This window comes from Phaethon aethereus (assembly GCF_964289735.1).
Source record: "Phaethon aethereus genome assembly, chromosome: 5".
Lineage (NCBI taxonomy): Eukaryota > Metazoa > Chordata > Aves > Phaethontiformes > Phaethontidae > Phaethon > Phaethon aethereus.
In genome coordinates this window covers 49,965,752-49,981,429 of record NC_138579.1, presented here as the reverse complement: position 1 = coordinate 49,981,429, position 15,678 = coordinate 49,965,752, and the positions used below count along the sequence as shown (strand labels likewise).

General features: G+C 40.9%; 1 protein-coding gene across 1 annotated transcript in view; it reads left to right on the top strand.

The window, feature by feature from the left end:
- The window catches only part of LDLRAD3 (low density lipoprotein receptor class A domain containing 3), a 132,943-nt gene that overhangs the window by 34,968 nt on the left and 82,297 nt on the right, over positions 1-15,678 (top strand). Inside the window, exon 2 of the mRNA XM_082000725.1 lies at positions 7,666-7,812. Within this exon, the coding sequence (XP_081856851.1) occupies positions 7,666-7,812 (147 nt within the window). The remainder of the gene's footprint in view (positions 1-7,665; positions 7,813-15,678) is intronic.

Here is a 15,678-nt window from a genome sequence, read left to right as displayed (position 1 = left end):
AGGCATGATCTCTGTATTTTCCAGGCAGAATGTCAGCTTGGCCTGGTTATCAGGAGTCTGGAGTAGTGCAATGGGGCACACAAGGTTTTTGTCTCCTCCTTCAGCCCTACCCCCCATTTAATTTCTCTTAGGTACCGCTCTTTGATACAAACACTCCTGTTTGACTCCTGTTGGCACGTGGTTACGAGTATATTGCTAAAGCAGAGACTGTGATAATGAAATCTAAATTCTCTCCCAAGATCTGTTGTAGGTCTTCTGTGCTATTGTGTGTAAATCCTTTAGTCTCTTCTTTTTGTGAAGACAAAAATAATGTTGCCCACGGGGTGATATTATAGTAATACATCCCTCAAAGTATTAAGAATAAGATATGTTTATCTCTGCAGCTTCCATAAGGGAGTGATCTGGTTGGGTAGCTTTACTTTGGATAAGAGCATATAATCTCCATTTGACTTTCTTGCTGTGGAATGCTTCTCTTTCGTGGTGCACCTAGTTCAGTAATCTAAGTACTTCTTCCTCCTTCTCCTGTTTAAACTTGTTTTAGTTTGGAGCTGTGTTCATTCTGTACTATTAATGGTCTATAGCCTGTTTCTCTTCCACCACACTTACTGTGCTGAGAGCCTTGCAGACCTAGGAGATTTATGTATTTTTGGTGTGTACTTAAGCAGTTGCACTGGAGGCAAGCAAATGTGGGGGCTCTAGTGAAATGCCCAGTCCCCCAAATATAGAATCCAGCCACGAAGGCTGTAGGATTAAAGTAAGCCCGTTCACCTCATCTCACTTCCTGCACATGGTTTTGCAAGGAAAAAGCTAATGGTTGTTTATTAGGGAATGATTTAGAAGATTATATTTAATTCACGTGCTTGCATGAAGAAGTGCTGAAATGCAGCCACCTGCTATAGGGAATGTGCCAATTGCTTAAACTAACACTGTAGGATATTTAGAAAAGGATATTCTATTCTATGCGTATTGTATTATTTATGGTGGAGATCATATGTTAATTGCTCTCTGGTTCAATAAAGGCAGCTTTTGCTGTGAGGAATTAATGGATGAAGGATGGGCATCCGATAGTAGTCTGCATTCCCCACCACTGTAATTTTTCTGTCTAAATTGAAAGCAGCTATCATTTTTAGTGCTCTAAAAAGTGTTTTCCCATTGACTTCGACTTGCCTCAGTAATATTTAGTGTTTCATTGGAACTAACTATAGGAGTTTCTGCTCTTTTCACTAGGCCTGATCCATTCTAAATCTTGAAAAAGCTAGATACTGAGTATGTCGCATCTCATGGATCACAGCTGGAAAACTGGAGGAGCGGAAGTTGAACCTGAACAGTGAGCAGTTCCTTGAATAATCACTAATTTACCTGCTGCTTCAGAGAAGAAACATTTTTGACCACTCTTATTGCAGTGAGTCTGTCAGTCTGCTTTTGCAAATAACCCTCATAACTTCTAATGTTGCATAAGCAGTGTAATCATCAGGCAGTTTAAATGAGGATAGGGGAGTATAGGGCTTAAAACCCTTGAAGGTGATTTAAGTTGACAGATAATCACTGGCAGGTGTCCTTTACTTTGTGACAGATGGCTTAGGTGTTCACGGCAGAGCAAAAGAGAGCTTGTCTTATTCTTTGCTTCCCAAAGCCAGCCTGAGTGTGTGCTGGGATGCTTTTCTCTGGCTCTGGCAAGGCACCTTTGCAGTAGTGCATAGGAAAGCAGATCAAGCTGAAGACTGGCATTTATGGGGATTTACACGATACACTTATGAACATGCAGCTGCAAAAAACTTTCTGGGTGATATCAAAGGTGTTTATTTAAGAGATGGAAAGTAAACTTAATCCTCATTACTGTGTTTTCCTTACCTATTTGGTGCTGTTAATGGGCAATCTTTTTATGCCCTACATGCTTGAATTCAGTATGAGAGTGTTTTCATTTTAACAATGGGTAAAGTGTAGTAAAGACATTGAGTAAGTTTCTTGCCACAGACTCTTTGGGTGGCTGCAGGAATCCTGACTTTGATGCTCTCTCATAAGCACAAATTAGCTCTGCCTTCTGTTTCAATGCAGTGAGTGTTAAGCCTACCTTAATTCCAGTGGTGTCATCTTGCTGACAACATACCTCTATTGCCAGTGAAGTTTATGCATGCGCATGTTAAACTGTAGTTTATAGGCAAAGCATAATGTTTGGAGTTTCTTCATGCTCAACTTTTGAATTCCTTTTCTGGGTGCATCATCTGTAAAGTAGATGTGGCGTGAGTCAGATGCTGCATGTCATCATGAAGAAGTATGATAAGATAACATCTGTCCTTAGTGGCTAAATTTACAGAAGCAACTGGACCTGAACGTAAGCATTTGTAAATAGTTTTGCAGTCTCTGAGGAATCAAATCCTGTAATATCCTACCAGGCACTTAGCACTGCTGATTTGCTATCTTTTACGATGATGGAGGAAGATCAGAAAGTGTTTATTCAAGTCTGCCATTATCATTCACTTTTTTCTTTAGTTGTGATGTGTTTTGCTCATGAGCAAATATTGGCACGTATTGAAGGTATGTCTTTTTGATGCCATTTCACTGCAAATTCCAGCTACAGACTTGCGCCTCTTTTTGTCCACAACACATTGCAAATTTCAGTAGAGTGAGCACAGATTTCTGATGTGCTGAAATCAAACCCAATTTACATCCAGCAAGGGGATAAGCAGAAAGAAAGAATGAATTAATTCAAGTATGGAGCATACTGTGTTCATCGTGTGGGAGGAAGGTATCATGAGTACCCCTCCAGCCTCACAGCTACATACCAGCCTGGATCAAAATAATTATCTTCACATTTGGAAAACTTTAAGAAGCAATCCATTGAAAGTATCCAGTGAATATCCCAGGATTCCCGCAAAACACATGCCAAAGATTTGGCAGTGAAGAGTTCATACTTCATCCTTGGCAACTGATCCTCTTTACAAAGAGGCTGAAGTTACTTGGCATTGTTCATGAGGTTGTTGAACACAAGTGTCTTGTATTACTTCCTCAAAACCTCCTTTGCCAGGGTGACTGCCTACTCTTACTGATTATACTTTCTGGTACAGAGGCAGCAGTGTTACCGGTAGTGATCTGTTCTGTAATGTGCACCCTGGAGTGCTTTCAGGTAAGGGGGGGTGGGGCTTGTGAAAGATCCTTGACTTGCTTTCTTAATACAGTATGGAGTGCTCAGTATGACTTGTCCTTTTATTTATTTTTGCCTGATTCTTTTTCAGCAAGTATTACATATTTAGATGCCAACATTTTTGGTAGTGGCTGGTAAAAACAGATTGACTTTCCTTACTCAGTCCTCTTCAAAGTGAAACACGAGTCCCTTTTTTTATTCAGCCCAGATGGTATGCTTCTTAAAGTGAGCAATGTGTTGCAGTGAAAATGGACTACTTCTTTCCCCTTCTTCCCTTCCTCCTCTACTTCACTGAACACATCCATGTAGCTCATATTTGGGTTAAATTCAAAATTAGTCAGAGCCTGCAGGGTAAATATGTCAGCCAGCTCTGCCAGATTGAAGGAATTTCTGACCCTGCCAACAGGTGGTATAGCAAGTTAGCTGCACAAAACCTGGCACCTGCATGGACCTTATTAGAAAAATGGACAAGGTGATTTAGTTTGCTTGTTTCCATGTCTGTCTTTTGCCTGTCCTCACAATGCTGCTCCTCATGTGCATGCACAGAGCCTCCCTGAGTCATGCAGGCTGTGTGCTGAGTGGGCAGGAACACTGCATTCCTGGGTTGGGAGGTGGTGACTGCACTGAGGATTTGCTTGAGGGTTTTTACATCCAATAGGAGACTTGCAAAGTGAAGGAGCAATATGATTTAAGGAGCAATACAATTAAAAATGGTTTCACATGTGCAATTGTTTTGACAATTCTTTATCCACCAATGGATTTTTTGGAAGTGGAGTAATGCACATAAAAGTTTCTAGATGTATTGGCTATGACTCTCAAATGGCTCTCTGTAACCTGCAGCTCTCTTCTAGCAGCTGATGAAGGTCATGTTTTAAGAGAAAGATCTGTTGCTTTGAAATTGGATGGAGTCAGAGTTCCATGTTGCCATTCCGCGCAAAGCATAGGGCTGTTGGCAAGTAACTTGATCTGCCACTCTCTTTTGTTTTCCTGTTTGGTGAAAAGGTTAGTGATACATCCTTGCTTTAAAAGAACATTGAGGATAAATTTATTGTATGACAAAGGAGGTCCCATAAACAAACAACTTAGAGGGTAACAAATAAAATTTGGTATTTGTTCCTGGAATGTTGCTCAGTTAAGTAGGGTAGAAGTATAGCATTTATTTAAAGGAGTTGTTAAAAATAACAGGGACTTGATAGGGTTTTTTTGGGTGGCTGTTTCATGGTTTGAGTTTTCTTAAACTCCAAAAATTTCTTAAATGATTTGACTTGGTCAAGATTTTTTCATTAAGTATGGAGATCATGGCTAAGGCTTTTCAGGCAAGACAACAGCAGCAGATCTGTGAGGAGTGGAACTTTGGTTATTCTGCACAGGAGGTGTTACAGTGCTTGAAATGCATCCAGTTAACCGTGTCTTTTCAGGAACACCGTGAAGCTTGGGGGGAGAAGACAGTTCTGTAGTTAGGACAGGTAGCTGTGAGACCTGGTGTCGGTTCTTAGCTAGCAACTTGCCCAAGTCTAGAAGAGGTCTCACTTAAGTGTTGACAGCAGGATTTTTCATTTTGAGTAGGTCCAGCTTCCATGTGGAAGGGGAGCAGGTTGGATGAGAGATGTAGGTGTGAGGTTAGACAATAAGGGAGCGCAGAGCAACAGAGGGAGATGCCATGAGAATGGCACTTTTTGATATTGCTGCCTAAATGTACTGCCTAGGTGCTTAGGTTCTGAGAGAGCAAAAGCCTCAGTAATTCTCAGTTCTCTTGTCAAGCTTGAAATAACTCCATTTTACATCAGAGATTTATTCTTAGCCAGGACATTTCAGTTTTGTAATACCTGAGAATTGTACATTCTCTCTAATAAAAGTTATGACAACTACCAGGAAAGCTTTCCAGTGGTACCACATTGACCTGAAAGCTATTTTCTGAGGGGAGTGTGGAGAAAGGAGTTAGGTTCTGCTTTGAAGCTCTTGAATGCTTTATAACGAGTTGAGAACATGGCACAGCGACTGTACCTTTACATTGCAAAGAATACCCGGCTATCTCACCTCTTTCGTATCGTGATCTGGTGGCAGCATGCTGTAGTTTTGTAATACCACAGTAGATTTTCTCCACTTGCTGGCAGAAGCTGATGCGTGCTGGGAGTTGTTTGCTAATAGGAGGTTGCGTAACGCTGACAGTTTCACTCTCTGTAGCTGTTTGAGAGTGTTGATTTTGGTTTGGCGATTACTTGCCAGGTACAGGTCAATGATATGAAGATTGATCTGAATGTGTTCAATCACTGGTTTAAGGAAAAACAAAAACAAAACCACCAACAAAAACACACTTGTTGGTTGAACAGAGAACTGCAGAACTTAGTTACCAGTTAAGGCTGCACTAGGCCGGGGTGGTTATTGACAGCGCCGTATCTGTTCAGTCCTGTCCATGGCAGGACTAACTAAGGACAAACTGTTTCCCACTGCCGATTTAGTTTTAGGGACTCAGGCCTGAAGTAGCGTTGGATACAGTGTTTCCTGGGGAGCTGCTGGGAGCTGTGAAGGCCCTTCCGGAGTGGGCTGGAGCTGAGCTTCTTCCAGTGTGCTCTAGGTTGTAGCCTTTTCCCATCGCAGTGTAGAGAGCAAATCATTCTTTCTTGATCAGAAGAGCAGCGATGCAAGGAATGCAGCTGCTAAAAGCAAAAAGACATCAAATTGGCAGCTGTATAGTCTGGTCTTGCCATTTGCTGGCTGTAATTTTCTTGCTTTAAGGTGCTACAGCAGGAGAGTTATGGGTGGCTCTGGGTGTGTGGCCAGTGGCTGGGATTGCCCCATCTGCCTCAGAAGACCTTATTTCCACCTTTTTCTGAACTAACTTGTCTTTTAACAGCTCAGGGCAAGTTTCCATTAAGATATCTGCTCTGTGCTGCCAGATTGTTAAAACATTCCCAGGAGACTCAGCCATTGCAGGGGGTTGGACTAGATGACCTTTAAAGGTTCCTTCCAACCCAAACTATTCTATGATTTGCCAGAAATAATATTTGAGAGTAAATATGTTGTTTGGGGCAGACACAGGCATAAAAAAATACCTCCTTGAAGCATTCCTATTGTGTCTTTTGAAACAGTGATGTAAAACTTAGCAGTTTTGCCTGTGTCAGGGATGGAGCATTTTGCTACACTGAGGGAAGCGCGGGAAGGGAACTATCTGCATTTGGCTGATTCACGAGTTTCTGGAAAGCCTCGTGCATAGAGGCTTCTTGTTTTGGCAACTGAGTTATCCAAAGATGCCTGTATGGAGCAGTCCTGCCTGGGACTGCAGGAATGAGTTAGGAAAGGGTCTTCCCTGAAACTGCTGAGCCTGGCAGATGTGATCTGCACTGTGCCCTGTGCAGCATCAAAGAATGGGGTGCATTCCATGCTGTGTTTATAGTGCTTCTCATCACCCCTGGATCTCAGGCCTTCCTGGGGGAGGAAGGAGTTGGACTCCCAACAGGAGCAGAAGGCAAGCTGGTGTAGGGTGTGAGGGAACTGACTGCAGCTCTGCCACTCCCCCATGGTTCCAGAAATCATGCAGTTATCCTCAAAATAGGTAAACAATTAAACTGCACATCAGGGACTAGTCTGGAGCATGACAGAGGAAGATGAGGGGAAGGATATTCTTTCTTTCATCCTCTGTCTTGTCTTGAAGCTTCCCCCAACAGCTCAACAACATGACATGTCATTTTGGTGCTTATTAAAACTATTGAGTGTCATTGTCTTCCGTCACTGAAGTTTGTGTTTCTGTGATGTTTCATTCCAAAAACAATGCACAAAGTGAGAAACACAGTAGATTAAAATGACTGACTAGCGCTGTGTTTAACCTTGAAGGCAAATCTCTAGGTTTCCCTCTCACACTGTTCTCTTGATCTCCAGTATCCTCCTACTAAATCCCCTCCACTTGGCAGACTCTTAGTCTGCCAACTGCCTTTACTAGCCTGTGGACAGATGTATGCCAGGGAGCTATGTTAACACAGAGAAGCTCAATTCTAACTTTGATCAGCAGCACTGTGTTTAAAGCTTAGTTGAAAACCCAATATGAATTAGTCAATGTGTTACCTAGTTCCTAGCTCTTGGGTAACAAGAACAACAAAAAAAAGTATTCTGCAAGCTAAGTACTGATCTGACAAAAGCATGGGAGCATGGAGCTGAGTTCTTGTAGCCTTGTCTGTTTTACTTGTGTTTAGACTGACACTGTGAAGGAGAGATTTTAAAACAAACTTTGCTTTAACCTGAGGATACATAAAAGCCTGCATATATGCTTCTAGAGAGAAAAAAACAAGAAAGAAGTCTGTAAAATTATGAGTGTGAATTGAGAACAAGTAAAATTATCAGTTTAGGAAAATGGAAGTACTACCAAGTACCATACTCGGGATACAGATAGGATAATTACAAAATAACTGGGGGCAAGATCCATTTGTCTGATCTTCATTCAACCACTGATAAAACAGCTTACTCAGTGACTGCTTTTGCTGCCTTTTTTAAAAACCCCTGTAAACCTTTATCTTTTTTGTTTGTCACAGAGAGCCAACTGTTACCTGGGAATAACTTCACAAACGAATGCAACATTCCTGGAAACTTCATGTGCAGTAATGGGCGCTGTATCCCAGGGGCCTGGCAGTGTGATGGGCTGCCGGACTGCTTTGATGACAGTGATGAGAGGGAATGCCGTAAGTGACCATTGCTATGACCATAACATGCTTAATATCACAAGACTTGGCTAGGCAGTGTTACTGGTGTGTTCTGTAGTGTATGTTAGGTAAGTAACAAAGCTGCTGCCAGTTTCTTAATTTAGCTATCGTTAGAAAAAAGGTACAGCCTTTCTTATTACTTCAGGTCTTCAAGGTTCTTCAAATTGTCCAATTTTAATACAGCACTTAGTAGCATGTACCTAAACCCTTACTCATAGATGGATAATTTAAAACAGACCTGACTCACAATTCTTCCAATGGAAGAGTGATGCTCAGTGATTATCAGGGATCCTGCATATACTGCTTCAGCATGCTGGCCTAGTGCTATAAGTTGATCTCCACTCAAGACTGGTTCCTTTCATGTCAAAATTTTTGACTGTATCATGTTATTTTTGTTTTCTCCTGTCAAAATCTAATTCTTAACTCTTTGAAACTTAATACTAACTTTCTTTAAAATAGACCAAATGAATTGACTAATAATGTTTACATGTTTTAATTGTCCCTACAGAACTTCCAGTTCTAGAGAGCTAAAAAAGTCTGATCTGGTTCTCTTCTGTGATTTCATCTTTTTCTTAGCATTAATTAAGCTTTAGTTAATGTTATTCAACCATTAGTAAGCATAAAACTTTCTAGCCTACACGTTTTACCCAGACAGCAAGATTATGCTGCAGCATAACACTATGATTTGAAATCCAGTTGGGAGTGAAAACCCCTCAAATTTCTGGTGATTCTAGAGTGACTGAGAAATTCCTGAGAAGTTACTGCTTGTCGTCTAACCTTTACTTACATTACTATATACTTTATGGAGGTTTTCATTAAACTGAATTATAAGAAGCTTACCTTTTTCAAGACACTTGCAAGACATCATTAGCTTTGCTTATGGAGCAGAAGGAAGAAAGAATAGCTTCTTCCAGATTAACTGACTAGAAATACCATGTTTTGTTAAATGCTCTTGCTTTTTTAACTTGATGCCTCTTCTTTAACCCCAGTTATCCATCCCTTTTAAAATAAGGGGACTTTAATAACTGTGCTGTGGAAATCTCCATACGTAGTTCTGCTTTAAGCAAGTGAGGTATTCTCCCTTTCTAAGGCATTAAAAATATCTCTATAAATATCTGATGCTTTGCAGTCTTTCTAAAGCATCAGGCTTGTGTTACAATATTGAAGACAGGTTAATTTTTTTTTTCTTACTTAGATTTTAACGTCTTAGGAAAGGATGGACCTGTTGTAAGGACTGATAATTGTCATGCATGACTGTTTAAACCCTAGCAGAATTTACAACAGTGGGAGCTTTGGCAAGAACAAAAAATGTCCAAAGTTCAACCTGTACTTTTTAGTGACATGTTCCTGATGAGAATACCTGTGTGACTCTCAGGTTCCTCAGTATCTGGCTCCTGAATATGCTACTAGCATGACTTTTGGTGTGCTGTTTCTACTTCTTAAAATAAACTGAATGATGGCACTTCTTTATTTATAAGATGCAAACCAGGAGGTATTCTGTCTTTAAGAATGTTGTCATCCTCTGTCTTGCGTGAATTTTGTTTCATCTGGTACAATTAGAAAATCTTAATGAAGATTTTCATTAACCTTAATGAAGATTTTCTTAATGAAGGCTGCGCTGGGTATTTAGCCATGAATCAGTAACAGGAAAATTGACTTTGTGACTCTGTTCAAAAATTTCCTTACCAAAACCAGTTGCATCTAGTGAATTGCAGACAGTAATGAACATAGTAACTGAGAATAAAATATAAATAGCTGCAAAATCACAGTTCATAAAAGCTGTTCTTGTTGTGACAGACTCAAATAAACCTCACTGATCTAGGCTTTGAGGCAATTATGAATTTAAGTTTCTGCAGAATTGTCCTTTGGGCTTTTTATTTAAATATTTCCAGCCCACTTGATTGGCTAACAGTTTTCTGGATGAGCATCCTTTTGATCGTGCCCAAATTAACGGAGATAATTAGACTGTCTCTCCTCTTCCCATACGTCTATTTGCTATCTGATCACCTTCATAAATGTAAAACTAGCATGGAAAAGAGACAACAGGGAGAGCAAAGGATTCATATCCTCTGCTGGCCTGCTGTTAACAGGTCAGATAAGCCAAAACAGAATGGAGATAGAGCTCATTTGAATCTCCAAACAAAAATTATTCATGCAAACAAGGTTCTGTAATGCTTCCAGAAAACTTCAAGCTGCCTGTTCTGCATCTCCATCCTCTTCATTTTAGTAGGCAGCTTTTAACTCTGTGTATGCTGCCATGAGAAGCATGCCTAATGACGCTGTGTGGGATGCTGTATATACCTGTCTAGCTACAGTGTGTGCACTACGGGGTGTGAGAGAAGTCACTGGGAGAAAGAATTAACAGCATTAGTAAGGAGGCTGGGAAGTTTTTGCATTGGTAGTTGTTGGCTTATGTCTGAATTGAGGATGTTGGCTTACTGTCTCAAGGGTGGATGATCCTTCTAACAGGAAACATCCTTTTGAATCCTGCTAAGCACCTAGCATTACTAATAGCTTCAGAGGGACAAATCAGTCACTTACGTATGTGAGTATATACATATAATGTGTGTAGCTAAAAACATTTGGTTTGCTCTTTTGATGAATTTTGAAAACGGTCCCATTCTTATGGTGTACAGTTATAGTGTTACCAACCAGTTTTTTTACATCAGAAAGTAAGCAAAATTTGGATGGGCTTATACAGCCCAAATCTGGTGTTTAGAGGCATTTCTACATCAGATTTAAGGCATTGAAAGGCAGCCCTAGCATCTTGTCCAAGAAGGTCAAAGGAAAAATCACTTTTCTCTTCTCCCCTCTCCAGCTTGTGTCAATCTGTAAAGATAGGCTCCTACATTACTTTAGGCTGGAAAGGACTCTGGAGGTCGTTGGTCCAGCTGCCCGCTCAGAGCAGGACTAACTTTGGAGCAGGGTTGCTCAGGGCTTTGTCGGGTCAAGTTTTGCGTGTTTCCAAGGATAGAGAGCCCACAGCTCCACTGAGCACCTGTTCCAGGGTTTGAATATGCCCACTGGGGATTTTTTTCTTCCTAGTACATTATTAGTTTCCAGTGATGAGATGGAAGTTGAACCAAACAATTTTTAAAGCTGTGCAATGCAATTAACATTCAGATCCTTTGGCCTTATTGAGTGGGAGAGGGGAATGTAGGAGCCCAGGAATTGTTCTTGACTGCAGAAGCAGCAGCTGAAAACTAAGAACAGTTGACATTCAAAGTGTGTTAAGTGTTGGCATCACATCTGGTTGTGTCATTGTATGAGTGTGTTATTTGTGTCCACCAACTCCAGTGAGGACAGCCATACTTGAAAGTATCATGCCAGCATTGCAAGGGTTGTAGCGTCTGTGTATATAGATATAGGTGTAAAACGTCTTTATTTTTTAATCATTTTAGACTAGGCTTTGTTACCTTCCTCTTTGTTACCTTCAAGCAGGGCTCTAATTACTAAAACTTAACTTGCAGCAAATTGGAGTCCTTTGTTTTCTGCTGTGATACTGCTTTGCATTAGCTGAGCTTTTGATAGTGAAGTCAAAGCCACAGCAGTTGCATTAGCAGCATGAGATGGCTGAGTTGCCAGTGTGTTACTACTCTGAGCTGTGCTTTAAGCTGCTTTGTCTGTGATTCCTCATCAGCTAACTAGTTCACATTGAAAGGCTTTAACCTTGCTTTAAAGTGTTTGTGTGTGAGTTTGGTTACAGGATGAGTTTGGTACGTGGACTGGTATTTCTGTGAAGACAAGTATGCTGTGTTTTTGCCTGCCCACTGAGGGAAGTTTCATGCATGTGCGTGTGTGGTTATGTGCAAAGTCTTTCTCTCTCTTTTGGGCTGGCTTATGGTTGAATGTGAATGTCCAGCTATATTTTATCAATTCGTTCCTGTAGCATCTCATCTTGTCTGTCCCTTTTCAAACAGGAAAACTTAAAACTCATGGTCTGGGTCTCATTTTCTGTAGCCAGCAAATGAAAAGTGCTGGTCTGGCTGTGAGGAGGAAAGAAGATGCAAAGCAGAATTACTTGTACCTTGTCCATTCATGTCTTATCTCTTCCCTCTCTTCCTTTTGTCCCTTTTCTGTCTCCTGCTTTGCAGGACCATCTCTGTTAACCATGCCTCTTTGCTTGTGGGTTTTTCCTTATCTCCCACACTTGCCAGAATCCAGAATTGCCAGAATGTCATCTTCCTTGCTTCATCTGTGCTTTGACTTGTGATGTTTAACACTTCCCATGCCAGCTGTCTGTATGCTGTTTAGTGCACAGAACATTTCTTGTATTCTTGCCTTCCGTCATGGTGATGTGATGACAGTTTTATCTGGGGAGGAGGGTTGAGAAGAGGCATAAGAGGGAGAGAATAAGCTGAGACAGTGACTCCTTATTGTTATAATTAAGAACTGCTTCTTCTTGAAGCAGACTATCTCTTTGGCTTTTCCTCCAAGCCACTAATTGAGCTTGAAAAAGAATTATTTGGCTATAGCAGTGTATATGTTTTGTGAGTATTTCCAGTTCTCTATAGTTTGAGTAATCTGCTATTGTCAGTGCATCTCCCAAAATGGAGAACTCTTTTGTAGTTCATTCTCCCTGGCTCTGCTGGTTCTTGTCTGTTGGATTGCTCATCCGCCTTTGTAGTCCAAGATCTGTCATGCAGGTTTCTTTTAGATGTTAGTGGACTTTTAACTACTACTACTGCTGCTTGTTAACTGTGTAGATGATTTATAATGGATGCTGAGGCTCCTCTTGACAAATGCAGAATCTTTAACAACAGGACTTTCCTGTGGAGTGTGTAGGTGTTCATTGCCTAGCATCTAAGTCCTGCTCTAGTTGCATACCAGGCATATATATACCTGGGGTTAGTGCTTGCACTGGTCAAGGTGGGAGCTGCGTGCTGTTAGCCACTCTGTTCTCTGTCTGTTATCAGATATGGAAGATCCAAAATGGCACAAAATAGAGAACCTGAATGGAAAGAGTATAGAAATGTGTGCTTGCATGTTTCAAAACATTTTGAGGTAAATGGCTTATCTTTAGTGTGGACCTTTATAAGCTACATGCTGACATACTTCTTTGGGGCCAAGACCTGTATCCCACTATTGGAAGGATTCTCTCCTTGTGATTTCAGAGTACACTACTGTTCTTAGTTAAGCTTATAATTTACTCCCTCATCTTTGTTTCCTCTTTTTTTTTGCTCTTTGTACATCTTTGTATTAGATTATTACAGAAAGAACAATGTGAACACTGAAAATGGCTTTTGTCAGCTAATGAGCAACAGCGAGTGGAGGGACGGCATGTTGCTGCCTTTGTCAGCTAACAAGCAGCAGATGGTGCAGATTCAGAGCATGGCACATCATCCGTGCTAAGTGCCTGGCATGACAGCAGCCAGAATTAGAGACATACCAAATACCCAGAAGTCTAGCTTTTTCTTCATTGCTCTTCTGAGAGCCATTTCTTACATGCCAAGTTTGTGTGTTCAGCTATGAGCAAATAGCGGCACACAGTGAATACAGTAATTAGCTTTGTTAATCTGAGGGCTAAAGAGTATAGGCTGCGGGCTAGAAAAAAAATCCTGTACAAGGATAGCCTTGGGGCGATGTGTTTTCATGTTAGGAACTTCTGTCTCTCACATGTTTCTGTTTCCAGTTGCCACTGTTGTTCATTCAACACAAACTTAAAGGTAAAGCAGGTTTTTGAGTCAATGCTAAAGGCCGTGTGATTGGAGTGTATAAATGTCTGAGCAACAGGGCATCAACCGTGCTTCTAAGAATATGCTGCCAACACACTTCTGCACTGGCTAGCAAGAGCTGGCCTCTGTAGGAACATCTGGAACTGCAGTAGTAAAGCTCATTTCATCACCAGCAATCCATCATCATCAGCCCTTGCTCCAGTGGTCCTTCAGACAGGCTTTTTATGAACAAGTCTTCTCCATGGGGGAGAATGTCTGCATTAAAATGAAGTGCTGCATGAAAATGGTCAATTTCTAATCACATTCCCCAAGCAGGTACCACAGGCATCTGCCAAGCAGGCTTCTGCTAGAGGTCAGCTTCCTCTCTTGCCTGAGACACATGTGCTTGCAGGGGACCCCTTGCAGTCAGAACTGAAGGATTTATCATGCCTGCAGTACTGGGTTGCACTCAGCATGGTGTGATGAGCAAGGCTTTTCCGGAGTCCTACACCAGCAGGCTAACTCTCATAGCCCTGAACACTGTGACTCATATTTGGGCAGTCTGAGAAACCAATTTCACCAAGGTAGTGGTGACAGATACCCTAGGAACTCCTAGATGTAGATGCTGCATGCTGTAATGCGAAGAAGGCAGCCTGAGAAAACTTAGAAACGTAAAACTTTTCTTTTTAGGTTCAATTTCTTGAAGTGTTTTGAGGGGCTTTTTTTAATGTGTAGTGGGACTGTTTTCTGATCTGTGTTTTTATGGTTGTAACCATGCTTCTATTGTTGTTTTTGCAAGCATTTTTAATTGTCTTTGGCAGGTTAGTAGAATAATATTTGATAGTGCTGTAATTACTTGTTCATTGCTGATATGTTGGCATATTAATCCTTGATTTCATCTTCTCTTATGTGTCTCTTAGCCACGTTCATGATTTTACCCAGTAGAGCTTGAACTGTGTGTTTATATATAAAAGAAATGCCCTATTTTTTCACAAACTGTGTGTTTATATATAAAAGAAATGCCCTATTTTTTCACATTCCATTCTGTATCTATTGTTTTTATGTTGGGTATATTTTCAGTTCATGTAATCTGTCTGAATGCACACAGTGTTTTATAGAAATGCTTTATAGTCTCAGAAGACTTTATAAATTTTCTGGTGTCATCAGGAGGTGGAGTGAGGGGGTGAGAGATGTGGCACAACTAAATTTGCATCACTCAAAGTGTTTCTATCTGCAGACTTACTCTTACTTGTATCTGATCTTACTCTTCATTGACCCTGCACTGGTGGTGAATTAGACTGGATTAGCAATATATTATAGTTTGAAAATACAGCCCACGATAACTATTTTTAAGTTTCCCCAAGGTTCCCTGTATGTTATTGTTCCATCTCCAATTTAAAAACTGCCTTCCAGATGAATGTTTACTGCTCCCTCTGGTGTTCACTTACAACAGGTTTTACTGCTCGACATATTCAGGAATGGAGAATCTGCAGGAAAGTGCTGTAACAGTTACACACAGTTGTGGATGAGATATAAAGAGTCTTTTCACAAGAATGCTAAATGAAACCCACACTCTGCAATTAGAAGCCGGGGTTTCCTAGATTATGTGAAGACTTTTCCTGTGCTTTAAAACCTTTTGTTTGGGAAACTGGAACTCTCACAGAACAAAGGCAGTTTGGTTCGGTTTTCATCTTAAGACAGGTACTTCAGGTGCATTTTGACTGACTTAATTACATCCAGTTTCTACAAAAGAGGTAGTTTTTTTAAGAACTGTATGTATTAAAAGCGTTGCAGCATCAGAGGAGTGGGAATTATTTTAAAAAGAAAAAAGCTTACTGAAATGGAAGTCACGGTTGAAGGAACTTGCACTGTCATTGGGGAAGCTCTTGAGTGCAAGAACTCCTACACTGCCTGGTGTAACCTGCAGTGGGAAGGAGGAGGATTGAGTGCGGGCTGCACCAGCTTCATATGCCTGGAAGCCTCAGATGAGGACTGTCAGACTGCCTTGTCCTGCCCTCTTTGATGTGGGGTAGATTTCAGAAGGCGGCCTTTAGATTTGTTGCTGTTCACTGCTTTAGGGAAAAAAAAAAATCATGGAGTTTGCCCTCAATCAGGAGAATCCTTCCAGTCTGCTCTACAGGAAGTTTACAAATATTAAGGCACATTATGTACCCGTACGTTTTCCCTTTGT